We start from the raw sequence: 16,285 nt of genomic DNA on the forward strand, positions 1-16,285 counted from the left end.
CCATTCTAATTCATTCTGGCACACTGTCTTATTAAAAAAAAAGGTTTCAATCTCCAATAAGGTCCCTTCAAAGACCTTAATAGAGGCTATTATAGTGTAATAAACACCAAAGAATTCACGGTCAGCCAATGAACAATTTGAATTATTACCTGTTACCTACACTGGCTATCCAGCATCACTGCTTACATACATACGTAGTTACCATCAGAGACTAGATCTCCCGTGTCCTCTGTCAGCTGTGGTCATAGCAGATAACAGTGATATTCCTGCCTTTCCAATCGAAAACGTCACAACAAATTCACTGAATCTTCATTGAGGTCATTACAACAAATGGTACACTTTGCACTTATTGTGCAAGATATTTCAGACAATATTTATTACACAGACCAACAGAGTATGTAGTGAATTCCCTGGTAGCAACATAAATTTGAACTTTCAATCTTCTGTAACCATTAAACTAAAAATCGCATTAAAACAGTGGTCTTATTTCTCAGGATGTCCCAAAGCACTTTACAGCCAAACAAGTACATATGAAACTGATGAGGTGTTGTATTGAAGGAACGGTGAAAGGTCATTTGAGAATGGCAATATCAGCAACATTATTAAAAAATAGTCTGTCTAACATTATCTCAACTCTGCATTAACCAGATTAGGTTCATAACCCATTATGTCTCACTTCTGGTTTTGTAAGCACAATTATTATAAAGATAGTTCCTACATGCACATTGTGTGACTGAACAAGAGACGATTTGAGGAACTATTTTACTCATTAATACAGTTGAACTGTTGGAAAATCCAATCCAAGAGTTATTTTAAATGTTTCACACACTTGCCATTCAAACTAAATACTGTTAAGTCTGTGGGATAGTCTCTCCCTTAGTATATTGGCAGATAGCTTGGGATCACAAAATTCATGTTAGCTTATAAGGCTGAGGCATGACTTCTCATGCATTTAGCCTTGAATCAGTTTAATTCAAAACCTGCACTTCCCATTATCTAAACCAATGCATAGCTTCAAAATATTGTTTCTAAAGCCGTAGAACTTAAAACATTCAGCTTTCTGTTAAAAGAATCCAGAGGCAAAGTTCTACTGTAAATGTGTTTTAACTATTTCCCTTTTTCCAGGAGTGAGCGAATGCATAAAACGAAAACAGTAGGTCAATTTAAAACCAGCCTCGAACAAAGTAATTGATTTGAGCCTGGCACTGAACGTGCTAAATGTTACCTTCTGCCAGTTTGCCAGCAACACGGCTGTTTGAATGGCAGATCAAACAGAACACGAGAGAGCGCATACACATACACACACCCAACACAATACCAGGCGAGCTTCAGTCCATACAAACCACAGGTCTCTGTGTTGTGGACTGATGAACCACATATCAAAAACACAGGAAAGGGAAAAGGAAGGTTTGGCACTCGAATGAAAAAAAAAATGCACTCATAAAGTGATTTGCAGCATGCTGGGACTTTCTGGTTTATGTAATACATTCCTCTCTTTTCCAATAAAAAGTCTTTTTTTTGTGTATTAAAAAAAAGACAGCACCTTCCTATATTTTGATCTTCCACCTTCCTGGCTTCTCTTTTATTTCCCCCCTGCTGTTTTTGCTTTTGTTTCTCAGGCTTTTTAAGCAGTTAGTTTCTGGATGGTGTTGTTGTAGTACTGTGTGATGGTGGGGGTTAGCGGGTTCCAGTTGTTGGCATGCAGCTCGATAACTTCGAGGAGGAGAGACCTCGACAGTGCTGACTCGGAGGGGCCCAGCATCTTGTCACGTGCGGTGGCCAGCAGCTCTGTCATCATCTCTGGCAACTGTTCCTCCAGTAACTTGCCTGTGCTCTGCAGCTGTCAAATGATCCAATGGGCACACGTCAAAACATAAACCATACAACAGTTCCGTACAGTACAGGCCCCATGGCCTAAAGTGTCGGGCTGACCTTTAAACATACTCTAAGATCAAGGTAGCTCTTTACTCCACATAACCCTCCATTTTTCTTTCATCTATGTGCCTATCAAAGAGTTTCTTAAATGTCCCTAACGTATCTGTCTCTGTCACCACCTCAGGCAGAACGTTCCACGCACCCACCTTTCTCTGTGTGAATAAAATCTACCTCTGAAAACCCCTTATAATTTCCTCCAATCTCCTTAAAATGATACCCCGCATATTACCTATTTCCGCCCTGGGAAAAAGTCTCTGGCTAGAGTGCCAAGATCTAGAGTCTCTGGCTAGGGTGCAGGGGGCAGAAGTAAGGAGAGTGGTTATTACTAAGGAGAAGGTTCTTGGCAAAAGGTCTCAAGGTAGATAAGTCAACAGGACCAGTTGGGTGACACCCCAGGGTTCTGAAAGACATACCTACAGAGATTGTGGAGGCACTAGTAATGATCTTTCAAGAATCACTAGATTCTGGAATGGTTCTGGAGGACTGGAAAATTGCAAGTGTCAGTCCAGTCTTCGAAAAGGGAGAGAGGCAGAAGAAAGCAAATTATTGACCAGTTAGCCTAAATTCAGTGGTTGGGAAGATCTTGGAGTCCATTATTAAAATTCAAAGTAAATTTATTATCGAAGTACATATATGCCACCATATACAAAACTCTGAGATTCACTTTCTTACGGGCATACTCGATAAATCCAATAACCAATGATCAATGAAAGATCTCACCAACTGGGTGGACAAACACTGTGTAAAAGGCAATAGACTGTGCAAATAGAAAAAGAAAGAAAGAAATAAATAATAATGATAAATAAATAAACAATATCAAGAACATGAGATGAAGAGTCCTTGAAAGTGAGTCCACAGATAGTGTGAAGAGTTCAGTGATAGAACAAGTTAAGTTATTGCCTCTGGTTCAAGATCCTGATGGTTGAGGGGTAATAAATGTTCCTGACCCTGGTTGGTGAGGGTCCCTGATGATGGGTGCTGCTTTCCTGCGACAACCAGGTGCTCAATGATAGGCAGGGGCTTCATGTGATGGACTGGGCTGTATCCAGTACTTTTTGTAGGATTTTCCATTCAAAGGAATTGGTGTTTCCATGCCAGGCTGTGATTCAGTCAGTCAATATACTCCCCATTACATATCCATAGAAATATGATGCTGAATTTTCGCATACTTCTAAGGAAATACAGGCACCGCATGCTTTCTTCGTAATTGTACATCTGGGCCCAGGACAGACTCTCTGAAATGGTAACACCGAGGAAGCTAAAGTCATTAGCCTTCTTCACTTTTGATTCCCCACTGAGGACTGGCTCATGGATGCCTGGTTTCCTTCTCCTGTTCAATAATCCACTCTTTGGTCTTGCTGATATTGAGTGATTGTTGTGCTAACACCACTCAACCATATTTTTAATTTCCCTCCTATATGCTGATTCATCACCACTTTTGATAAGGCCTATGACAGTGGTGTCACCAGCTAACTTAAATATGGCATTTGAGCTGAGTTTATCCACACAGTTAAAAATGTAAAGCAAGTAGAGCTGGGGGCTAAACACACAGCGTTGTAGTGCACTTGTGCTGATGGAGATTATGGAGGAGATGATGTGAATCCGAATTGCCCAGGGTGTCCAAGTGAGGGAACTGAGGCCAAGGTCTTGAAGCTGTTTGGTTGGTTCTGAAAGGATGATAGTATTGAATGCCAAGCTGCTGTCAACAAGAGCATCCTGATGTATGAGGCATTGTTGTCCAGATGTTCTATGGTTGAGTGAAATGGCATCTGTGGTGGACCTGTTGTGTTGCTTGGCAAAACTGGAGCAGGTCCAAGTCACTTCTCAGGCAGGAGGAGATATGCTTCATTACCAACCTCTCAAAACACTTCATTACTGTGGATGTAAGTGCCACTGGATGATACGTTATTGAAGAAGATCACTACATTCCTTTTAGGCACCATTATGGTTGAAGCCTGCCTGAGGCAGGTAGGTACCTAAGACAGCTGAAGTGAGAGGTTAAAGATCCGAGTGAACACCACATCCAGTTAATTAGCACAGGTCTTTAGTACTGGCCAGGTACACCAGCTGGGCCAGACGCTTCCCATGGGTTCTCTGTCCTGAAAGCTGCTCTCACATCAGCCTCAGAGACTGAAATCACAGGGTCATTGGGGGCTTTGGGAGTTTGTGATGGCTCCTCCATGTCAAAACTTAGAAGACACTGAGCTCATCTGGAAGCGAAGCCCTGTGCCAGCTATGTCACTTGGCTGCACTTTATAAGAGGTGACAACATTCAAGCCCTGCCACAACTGACAAGCAGTCTTCGTTGATTCAAGTTGAGTCTGGAATTGTCACTTCACTTGTGAGATGGCCTTCTGGAGTCTGTACCTTAAGAATGCAGTTTCTTCCCTAATTAAAGATAAGGTTTAAAGGTACGTGGAGGCACATGATAAAGTAAACCAAAGTCAGCTTTAAGGGGAAATGTTGCCCAGCAAATCTACTGGAATTCTTTGAAGAAATAATAGGCAAGATAGACAAAGCAGAGTCGGTGGATGTTGGTCACTTGGATTTTCAGAAGGCCTTTGACAAGGCGCCACACACGAGGCCCGCGGTATTACAGGAAGGGTGCTGGCATGGATAAAATATTGGCAAATTAGCAGGAGACAAAAAGCAGGAGTAAAGGGGAAATATTCTAGTTGGCTGTTGGTGAATAATGGTGTTCCACAGAGGTCTGTGTTGGGGTGTTTCTTTTCACGCTATATATCAATGATTTGGATGATGGAATTGATGGCTCTGTAAACAAGTCTGCAGATGATATGAAGATAGGTGGAGGGTCAGGTAGTGTTGAGGAAACAGGCAGTATGCAGAAAGACAGACTGATTGGGAACAGTGGCAAGGAAGTGGAAGATGGCCATGTGCTTTGGTAGAAGAAACAAAAGTGTAGACTGTTTGCAAAACAGGAAGAAAATTCAAAGATCAAAGGGGCAAAGGGACTTGGGAGTCCTTATACAGGCTTCCCTGAGAATTAAGTTTCACGTTGAGTCAGTGGCAAAGTTAGCATTCATTTCTACAGCAATAATATAAAGGCAAGGATGTAATGCTGAGGCTTTATAAGGCATTGGTCAGACTACACTTGAAGCAGTTTTGGGCCCCTTATCTAAGAAAAGATAGAAACATAGAAAACCTACAGCACAATACAGGCCCTCTGGCCCACAAAGTTGTGCTGAACATGTCCCTATCATCTTTGCTCCTACATGTTCCAATGCCAGATGTGCTGACATCAGAACGTGTCCAGGGGAAGTTTACCCAAATGATTCCAGGTATGAAAGGGTTAACACGAGGCGCTTTTGATGGTTCTAGGGCCGTACTTGCTACAGTTTAGAAGGTGGGGGGGGGGGGGCAGGGGTGGAATCTCATTGGAACCTATCAAATACTGAAAGGCCAAGATACAGTAGATGTGGGAAGGATAGTTCCAGTAGTGGGGGAGTTTAGTATCAGTGGGCACAGTCTCAAAATAGAGAGACATCCAAATAGAAGAGAGATAAGGAGGACTTTCTCTTGGCAAACAGTAGTGAATCTGTGAAATCCATTGCCACAGATTGCTATGGAGGCCAAGTTACTGGGTTTATTTGAAGTAGGGGTTGAAAGGTTCCTGATTAGCCAGGGCATCAAAGGTTATGGGGAGAAGACAGGAAAATAATGCTGAGAGGGATAATAAATCAGCCATGGTGGATTGTGAAAGCAGATTCAATGGGCTGAATGGCCTAATTCTGTTCCTAAGTCATGGTCTTATAGTCTCACCCACTCAATCTTTGCCTCTCATTATCTTGTACATCTCCAACAAGTCGCCTCTCACCTTCTTTCGCTCTCAAGAGAAAAGCCTGAGGTCACTCAACCTATCCTCATCAGACAGGCTCTCTAATCCAGGCAGCATCCTGGTCAATCTCCTCTGCACCCTCTCTAATCCAGGCAGCATCCTGGTCAATCTCCTCTGCACCCTCCCTAATCCAGGCAGCACCCTGGTAAATCTCCTCTGCACCCTCTCTAATCCAGGCAGCATCCTGGTCAATCTCCTCTGCACCCTCTCTAATCCAGGCAGCATCCTGGTCAATCTCCTCTGCACCCTCTCTAATCCAGGCAGCACCCTGGTAAATCTCCTCTGCACCCTCTCTAATCCAGGCAGCACCCTGGTAAATCTCCTCTGCACCCTCTCTAATCCAGGCAGCATCCTGGTCAATCTCCTCTGCACCCTCTCTAATCCAGGCAGCACCCTGGTAAATCTCCTCTGCACCCTCTCTAATCCAGGCAGCATCCTGGTGAATCTCCTCTGCACCCTCTCTAATCCAGGCAGCATCCTGGTCAATCTCCTCTGCACCCTCTCTAATCCAGGCAGCATCCTGATAGATCTCCTCTGCACCCTCTCTAATCCAGGCAGCACCCTGGTAAATCTCCTCTGCACCCTCTCTAATCCAGGCAGCATCCTGGTCAATCTCCTCTGCACCCTCTCTAATCCAGGCAGCATCCTGATAGATCTCCTCTGCACCCTCTCTAATCCAGGCAGCACCCTGGTAAATCTCCTCTGCACCCTCTCTAATCCAGGCAGCATCCTGGTCAATCTCCTCTGCACCCTCTCTAATCCAGGCAGCATCCTGGTGAATCTCCTCTGCACCCTCTCTAACCCAGACAGCATCCTGGTGAATCTCCTCTGCACCCTCTCTAATCCAGGCAGCATCCTGGAAATCTCCTCTGCACCCTCTCTAATCCAGGCAGCACCCTGGTAAATCTCCTCTGCATCCTCTCTAATCCAGGCAGCATCATAGTCAATCTCCTCTGCACCCTCTCTAATCCAGGCAGCATCCTGATAGATCTCCTCTGCACCCTCTCTAATCCAGGCAGCACCCTGGTAAATCTCCTCTGCACCCTCTCTAATCCAGACAGCATCATGGTAAATCTCCTCTGCACCCTCTCTAATCCAGGCAGCATCCTGATAGATCTCCTCTGCACCCTCTCTAATCCAGGCAGCACCCTGGTAAATCTCCTCTGCACCCTCTCTAATCCAGGCAGCATCCTGGTGAATCTCCTCTGCACCCTCTCTAATCCAGGCAGCATCCTGGTCAATCTCCTCTGCACCCTCTCTAATCCAGGCAGCATCCTGGTCAATCTCCTCTGCACCCTCTCTAATCCAGGCAGCATCCTGGTCAATCTCCTCTGCACCCTCTCTAATCCAGGCAGCATCCTGGTCAATCTCCTCTGCACCCTCTCTAATCCAGGCAGCATCCTGGTCAATCTCCTCTGCACCCTCTCTAACCCAGACAGCATCCTGGTGAATCTCCTCTGCACCCTCTCTAATCCAGGCAGCGTCCTGGTGAATCTCCTCTGCACCCTCTCTAATCCAGGCAGCATCCTGGTGAATCTCCTCTGCACCTTCTCTAATCCAGGCAGCATCCTGGTAAATCTCCTCTGCACCCTCTCTAATCCAGGCAGCATCCTGGTAAATCTCCTCTACACCTTCTCTAATCCAGGCAGCATCCTGGTAAATCTCTTCTGCATCCTCTCTAATCCAGGCAGCATCCTGGTGAATCTCCTCTGCACCATCTCCATTCCAGTCAGCATCCTGGTCAATCTCCTCTGCACCCTTTCTAATCCAGGCAGTGTCCTGGTGAATCTCCTCTGCACCATCTCCATTCCAGTCAGCATCCTGGTAAATCTCCTCTGCACCCTCTCTAATACAGGCAGCATCCTGGTGAATCCTCTCTGCACCCCCTCTAATCCAGGCAGCACCTGGTATCTCTTCTCTGCACCCTCTCTCATCCAGGCAGTGTCCTGGTGAATCTCCTCTGCACCCTCTCTAATCCAGGCAGCATCCTGGTGAATCTCCTCTGCACCCTCTCTAATCCAGGCAGCATCCTGGTAAATCTCCTCTGCACCCTCTCTAATCCAGGCAGCATCCTGATAGATCTCCTCTGCACCCTCTCTAATCCAGGCAGCATCCTGGTGAATCTCCTCTGCACCCTCTCTAATCCAGGCAACATCCTGGTGAATCTCCTCTGCACCCTCTCTAATCCAGGCAGCATCCTGGTAAATCTCCTCTACACCCTCTCTAATCCAGGCAGCATCCTGGTAAATCTCCCCTGCACCCTTTCTAATCCAGGCAGCATCCTGGTGAATCTCCTCTGCACCCTCTCTAATCCAGGCAGCATCCTGGTAAATCTCCTCTGCATCCTCTCTAATCCAGGCAGCATCCTGGTAAATCTCCTCTGCACCCTCTCTAATCCAGACAGCATCCTGGTAAATCTCCTCTGCACCCTCTCTAACCCAGGCAGAATCCTGGTGAATCTCCTCTGCACCCTCTCTAATCCAGGCAACATCCTGGTGAATCTCCTCTGCACCCTCTCTAATCCAGGCAGCATACTGGTAAATCTCCTCTACACCCTCTCTAATCCAGGCAGCATCCTGGTAAATCTCCCCTGCACCCTTTCTAATCCAGGCAGCATCCTGGTGAATCTCCTCTGCACCCTCTCTAATCCAGGCAGCATCCTGGTAAATCTCCTCTGCATCCTCTCTAATCCAGGCAGCATCCTGGTAAATCTCCTCTGCACCCTCCCTAATCCAGACAGCATCCTGGTCAATCTCCTCTGCATCCTCTCTAAAGCTTCCACATCCTTCCTATTATGAGGTGATGAGAACTGAACACAATAGTCCAATTGTGGTCTTAAGTAAAATAAAATGGGCCTGATTTAAAAGCCTTGTCTAAGCTAGTGTCAGGTAAGACCATAAGAGCATAAGATATCGGAGCAGATTTCGGCCATCCGGCCCAGCGAGCTTGCTCTGCAGAAGTCTTTGGTAAGCCTGAGTTTGGTGCATTACTATGGATTCCAGCTTGCTATGGACTAGGAAATGAGGAAAAAAAATATCAGGATGTCTCATTTCTGGCAGCCACCCAATGATGTTCGAACATTTAGAGACAAAATGAACTGTGACAGAATCTTTTACCCCACTGGAACATTGCTCACCCAGATAATGAACCAAACTATTCCCACAACTTCAACTTCAAGGACTCTTCATCTCATGTTCTTGCTTATTCATTTATTAATATTATTTTTGTTTTTCTTTTTTCTATTCTATTTACTATTTGCACAATTTGTTGTCTTTTGCACATTATTTGCTTACTAATCTCCAGGTTGTGTATGGTGACATATGTGTACTTTGATAATAAATGTCCTTTGAACTCATGAATCGTTAAGTGTCTCCCATTGCCTATTTGCAGTCCACTTTCGTTAATTTAGTAAAACTGCCGTCATCACCATTTACAACCTTTACTTCAGATTAATTCTGTCTTGATCTGCGGCTCTGCTGAATCTGATTAGTTTGTGATCATTTCTAGAAATAGATCTCTCCTACTGATAGCCCTTTTATCTGCCCAGAGCTAAATTCATAATTACCATGTTGGTCTTGCAAGATTCTGTTCACAAGAGTGTTCTCCTGAATGTACCGGATAAGGCCCTTCAACCCACAATGAACCAAATCATTTAGTAATCAAATGGCCAATTAAACTAATCTCTTCTGCCTACAGCATGTCCTATCCTTCTATCTTCCTCACATTTATGTGTCTATCTAAACGTACCTTAAAAGTCCCTCATGTATCTGTCTCTACCACCATTCCAGGAACCTGCCACTCTCTAGTGTAAAAAAACCTCCCCCTCATATCTTCTTTGAAATTACCCCCCACACCACCCCCCCCCTGTCCTTACCATAAATGTATGCCCTATGGTATTAGATATTTTAACCCTGGGAAAAAGATATTGTCTGTCTACTCTATCTATGACTCTCGTGATCTTGAAAACATCTATCAGATCTCCCCTCAGCCTCCACCTCTCCCGTGAAGACAACCCACGTCTGTCCAACCCCTCATTGGCCTATGCCCTCTAATCTGTCAATCTGCTCTTTCCTGTCATACTGTCTGTATGACCATGACTTTAGATCAAGGCAAACAGTATGAAAATCAAGTAACACTCTCAACATGCAGTCTAGTGTAATTCTGATGTTTGGATCTACAACATTCTGCAGAAACCCAATGTGTTTCACTCATACAGAAACATCCATGCCAAGGCCGCAAATTCAACCTGAAAAATCACATTCAACTGTGAAGCATTGTTGTATTTACAGACACAGATGTAAGACCATAGGAGCAGAAATAGGCCATTTGGCCCATCAAGTCTGCTTCAGCATTCAGTCATGGCTGATATATTATCCCTCTCAACCCCATTCTTCTGCCTTTATCCCATAACCTTTGAAGCCCTGACTAATCAAGAACCTATCAACCTCCGCTTTAAACTTATCTAACAACTCGACCTCCACAGCTGTCTGTGGCAATGAATTTCAGATTCACCACTCTCTGGCGGAAGATTATATACACTTATTTTATTGTAAAATCACAGCATTAAAACCCACCTCCATTGAGCAACAGAGGACGGCATCTTCTTTGACATCTTGTGATAGTAACAGCTGAGACAGGGTTGTAGCAGCAAGAGTCCATTATTCAGGGAGGAAAAAAGAAAATTTTGACTATTAATACAAAGGAAGAATATATGAATTTATGTACAATGTCACGATATTAAAGAAAGATCACTTTCTGCCACTTGATGACAACAGGTCAAGTGGTACAGAAAGTAGTGGATATGGCCCAGTCCATCACGGGTAAAGTCCTCCCCATCACTCCCGAGTGCATCGACACGGAGACTGTTGCAGGAAAGCAGCATCCATCACCAAGGACACCCCACCCCCACCACCACCCAGATCATGCTCTGTTGTTGCTATTGCCATCACAAAGAAGGTGCAGAAGCCTCAAGGACTCACACTACCAGGTTCAGGAACAGTTCTTACTCCTCAGCCATCAGGCTCTTGGAACAGAGGGGATAACTTCACTCAGCTTCACTTGCCCCATCACTGAACTGTTCCCACAACCTATGGACTCACTTTCAAGGACTCTTCATCACAGGTTCTCAATATTTGTCGTTTATTTATTAATTATTAATATATTTTTCTTTAGCATTTGCACAGTGTTTCTTTGTAATTACTGTGAATGCCCACAACAAAATTAATCTCAGGGTAGTATATAGTGACATATACGTACTTTGAAAACAAATTTACAAGCCCAAAGTGAACAGAGTGACTATAGTTGCAGCTGTGTAAAACTGGTATTTGTTAGGGAAATTGCCTCCTATTAAACTCACAGGCACCAGCTCTCAGAAACACTCCTGGTGTTCAACAATCAGCAATTGCATGTTATCAGGGTCTTGAGGATTCTGACTGATTACATCACCATCTCCTATGGAGGAGCCTATAGTGGGGGTGTCTGGGACCAGAGGGCACAGGCTCAGAACAGAATGATGTCCCTTTAGAAGAGAGATGAGAGGGAGTTTCTTTAGCCAGGGGGTGGTGAATCTGTAGAATTCACTGCCACAGTCAGCTGTGGAAGCCAAGTCCGGATATATTTAAAGTGGAGATTGATAGGTTCTTGATTAGTCAGGGAGTCAAAAGTTACGGACAGAAGGCAGCAGACTGGGGTTAAGAGGATGAATAGGTCAGCCACAATCGAATAGCAGGGCAGACGCAATGGGCCTAATTCTGTTCCTTTCTCTTATGGTCACAGTTTCCTAAGAAAACTTAAAATAATGAATTGAATTGAATTGACTTTATTACTTACATCTTTCACATACACAAGGAGTAAAAATCTTTACATTACATCTCCATCTAAATGTGCAATGTGCAATTTCATAACCAATTATAATAAATATTACATACAACAGGTTAGTCAATATAAGGTTTCAAAGGTCCAATTTAATGTCAGAGAAATGTATACAATATATATCTTGAAATGTTTTTTCTTTGCAAACATCCATGAAAACAGAGAAGTACCCCAAAGAATAAATGACAGTTAACATAGGAATACAATTGTATCAGCATGAGTTAATCAGTCTGATGGCCTGGTGGAAGAAGCTGTCCCGGAGCCTGTTGGTCCTGGCTTTTACGCTGTGGTACCGTTTCCCAGATGGTAGCAGCTGGAACAGTTTGTGGTTGGGGTGACTTGAGTCCCTAATGATCCTTCAGGCCTTTTTTACACACCTGTCTTTGTAAATGTCCTGAATAGTGGGAAGTTCACAAATACAGATGCACTGGGCTGTCCACACCACTCTCTGCAGAGTCCTGTGATTGAGAGAAGTACAGTTCCCATACCAGGCAGTGATTCAGCCAGTCAGGATGCTCTCAGTTGTGCCTCTACAGAAAGTTCTTAGGATTTGGGGACCCATACCAAACTTCCTCCACTGTCTGAGGTGAAAGAGGTGCTGTTGTGCCTTTTTCACTACTCAACCAGTGTGTACAGACCACGTGAGGTCCTCGGTGATGGGGATGCCGAGGAACTTAAAGCTGTTCACCAGATCCATTGATGTCAGTAGGGATTAGCCCGTCTCCATTCCTCCTGAAATCCACAACCAGCTCCTTGGTTTTTGTGACATTGAGGAAAAGTTGTTTTCTTGACACCACTGTGTCAGAGAGATGACTTCTTCTCTGAGGCTGCCTCATCAGCATTTGGGATTAGGCTAATCAGTGTAGTGTTGTCAGCAAATTTGATTAGCAGATTGGAGCTGTGGGTGGTGACACAGTCATGGGTATATAGAGTAAAGGAAGGGGCTTAGGACTCAGCCCTGAGGGGCCCCTGAGTTGAGGGTCAGAGAGGCAGAGGTGAGGGAGCCCACTCTTACCACCTGCCGGCGATGTGACAGGAAGTCCAGGATCCAGTAACCAATAAAATGGCCATGAAATGCAAATTAAGGGGGTGACATTTTAGGACGACTTCTGTAGCTTTCTGGAAGGCAGCCCAGTAAAGTGTTATACACCTGGAGCTTATTTGTCACTGAGGTCAGTTATAATTCCAAGGGCAAGGTGGTATCTGTTGTTACTACCATCAGGGAGGAGGTACAGGAGCCTGAAGACACACACTCAATGATTCAGGAACAGCTTCTTCCCCTCTGCCATCAGGGAGGAGGTACAGGAGCCTGAAGACGCACACTCAATGATTCCCCTTGGCCATCAGGTTTCTGAACGGACAAGGAACCCAGCAACACTATCACTCAATTTTATTCTTTTTGCATTATTTATTTTGTATCTGATAGACTTTATATTTTTCACTGCATTGCTTTTGCAAAACAACAAATTTCACATCATATGCAAGAGTAGTAATAAACCTGTCTCTGGTTCTGAAGTGAAAGCCCCTCTCTGGGACTATCAGAGTCACAGAATGCTGAGGCTGCGCAGAGGCCGCAGAGCACGTGCTCTCAAACTCCCTGCAGCAGTGGCGGCTGACGGGAGATCCGACAGAGGTCTATGAGACCTCACAGCAGACTAACGGTATCTTTTTCTCCCAGGGTAGAAATGTCTAATACTAGCATTTAAGTGAGAGGGAGTCATAGAAACATAGAAAACCTACTGCACAATACAGGCCCTTCAGCCCACAATGCTGTGCCAAACATGTAATGACTTTAGAAATTACTGAGGGTTACCCATAGCTCTCTATTTTTCAAAACTCCATGTACCTGTCCAGGAGTCTCTTAAAAGACCCTGTCGTATCCGCTTCCACCTCCATCTCCGGCAGCCCATTCCATGCACTCACCACTCTCTGAATAAAAAGCTTACCCCTGACATCTCCTCTGTACCTACTTCCAAGCACCTTAAAAATATGTCCTCTTGTGTTAGCCATTTCAGCCCTGGGAAAAAGCCTCTGACTATCTACACGATCAATGCCTCTCATCATCTTGTACACCTATTCAAAGGAGATGTGGGGAGCAAGTTTTTTACAGAGTGGTGGGTGTCTGGAATGAACTGTCAGGGGTGGTGGTGGAGGCAGATACATTAGAGACTTTTAAGAAATGTTTAGATAGGCTCACGAATCTGAGGAAAATGGAGGGATAAGCAGAAGAGATGCCCATTTGATTATTAATTTATTTGGCTTGGTACAACATTGTGGGCCAAAAGGCCTGCTCCTGAGAACACTACAGCATAGAAACTATTATTCTGCACAGTCCCATTGACCTGCAGCTGGACCATAGCCCTCTACACCCTTTCCATCCATGTTGCTATCCAAAATCCTCTATAATTATTATAACAATTTGTTTCTCAGCAGCCCACTGGGATCAGAATCAGGTTTATTATCACCAGCATGTGACATGAAATTTGTTAACTTAGCAGCAGCAGTTCAATGTAATACATAATCTAGCAGAGAGAGAGAAAAAAAAAAAAATGAAATAAAACATAATAAACAGCTAAATCAATTGCGTGTATTGAATAGATTTTTTAAAAATGTGCAAAAACAGAAATACTGTATATTAAAAAGTGAGGCAGTGTCCAAAGAGTCAATGTCCATTTAGGAATCAGACGGCAGAGGGGAAGAAGCTGAGTTAAGGAGGAGGTGACTTACCTCACGGAGACAGGTATAGATCGGGCAGACGAGCACCCGGAAAGGCTCTCCTGCATTGCTTCTCATGATTCCAAACACTTCGCAGAGGAAGGTGATGAATCCCAGCCAGTGCTCAACGTCAGTTTGCTGCAGCTCATCCCTCACCGTGAAATCTTTCTGAAACGACAAAAAAATGGTATCTCAAAGTCTGCTTGCTTTGATCATAAAACATAGGAGCAGAATTAGGCCATTCAGCCCATCAAATCATGGCTGATTTCTTTTTATCCATCTTAACCCCATTCCTCTGCTCTCTCCCCATAACCTTAATCACCCTGACCAATTGAGAACCTATCAACCTCTGCTTTAAATATACCCAATGACTTGGTATTCACAGCTATCTGTGTCAATGAATTCCATACATCACTACCCTCCGGCTAAAGCAATTCCTCCTCATCTCTGTTGTAAATGGACTTTCTTCTTTTCTAAGGTTTTACCCTCTGGTCCTAGACTCTAACTGCACCAAATTAAATTAATCACATCTAACCTGTGCCTCAGATTATACATGCCAATGAAGATGGAACTAGTAGTCAGTCATGGCCTTAGAGAAAAATTGGGGTGGCATGGCAATGTAGCGGTTAGCATAACGCTATCACTGAACCAGTGACCCAGGTTTAATTCCCCCACTGTCTGTCAGAAATGACCATGTTGGTTTTTTCTGTGTGCTGAACTTTCTTGGCACATTCCAAAGACATATGGGTCAACTGGTTAATTTGTCACATGTGTGTAACTCGGTGGCGCAGGCTCAGTGGGCTGGAAAGGCCTGTGATGTATGTCTAAATAACAATGTCCTTCTGTATTTTGAAGACCGAATGGTTCACTTCCTGACCTAATGCGCTGTTAAGGCTGACCAGGGTGATGAGGCTCCTCCTTACAATATTGAGGTTACCCAGGCTATTCTTGGTGCAATGAAGATACACAAATATCACTGGACCAGTAACAAGTCTCCCCCCCTCATGGCTAGCACGCTGTATCTACCAGGCACTTGTATCATGCACACAAGAGACTCTGCAGATACAGAGTAACACACACAAAATGCGGGAGGAACTCAGCAGGTCAGGCAGCATCTATGGAAATGAATAAACAGTCAACATTTTGGGCTGAGACCCTTCAGGACTGGAAAGGAAGGGGGAAGATGCCAGAATAAGAAGTTGGAGAGAGGGGTAGGATGACAAGCTAGAAGGTGATATGTGAAGCCAGGTTGCTTGGGTGGAGTGGGGGGAGAGCGGACCATGGGAGGAAGGGAAGGAGGAGGGGCACCATGGGGTGGTGATAGGCATATGAGGAGAAGAGGCAAGAGGCCAGAGTGAGGAATAGAAACAGAGAGGAAGAGGTAGGGAAAATTACCATAAGTTGGAGAAATCAATGTTCATGCCATTAGGTTGGAGGCTACCCTGATGGAATATGAAGTGTTGCTCCTCCACCCTTAGAGTGGCCTCATTGTGTTAGTAGAGGAGGCCACAGACCGAAATGTTACAACAGGAATGGGGATTGGAATTGAAATAGTTGTACCATGTGCACATGAGAATACGTTCCTGTTGTCCTTACATTGGAAAAGTTACTGGAGATACCACCTCCTCTAAAACACACCACCAGCATGAACAAAGAGAGCAGGATGGAAGGCATCACATACATCATCGAGCCAAATACTACCAAACAGCATCTTTATACTAGCACTGAGAAGACACAATAGACTGTTGGATCACACTATTTAATTGGTATTTTCTTTGTAGTTTTAACTTTTAATCTCTGCTTGGAATTTCTTTTTTTAATAAATAATACGATCTGTTAGTTTTTTGTGTATGGGGTGGGGGATGGCTTAGGGCTTGATGTTCTTGCTGCCGTATGCACTATTTTTTT

General features: G+C 44.4%; 1 protein-coding gene across 3 annotated transcripts in view; it reads right to left on the reverse strand.

Annotated features, from left to right (window-relative positions):
- Positions 1-1,133: 1,133 nt before the first annotated feature.
- Positions 1,134-16,285, reverse strand: part of ctif (CBP80/20-dependent translation initiation factor) — a 226,744-nt gene continuing 211,592 nt past the window's right edge. For 2 of the 3 annotated variants that reach the window (XM_059989755.1, XM_059989753.1), the window contains 3 exons: positions 14,390-14,545; positions 10,366-10,419; positions 1,134-1,840 (listed from right to left, as the gene is read on the reverse strand). In XM_059989755.1, the coding sequence (XP_059845738.1) occupies positions 1,625-1,840; positions 10,366-10,419; positions 14,390-14,545 (426 nt within the window). In that variant the 3' untranslated portion in view covers positions 1,134-1,624. The remainder of the gene's footprint in view (positions 1,841-10,365; positions 10,420-14,389; positions 14,546-16,285) is intronic. The other variant, XM_059989754.1, reaches the window with a different exon arrangement.

This window comes from Hypanus sabinus, chromosome 14 (genome assembly GCF_030144855.1).
Source record: "Hypanus sabinus isolate sHypSab1 chromosome 14, sHypSab1.hap1, whole genome shotgun sequence".
Lineage (NCBI taxonomy): Eukaryota > Metazoa > Chordata > Chondrichthyes > Myliobatiformes > Dasyatidae > Hypanus > Hypanus sabinus.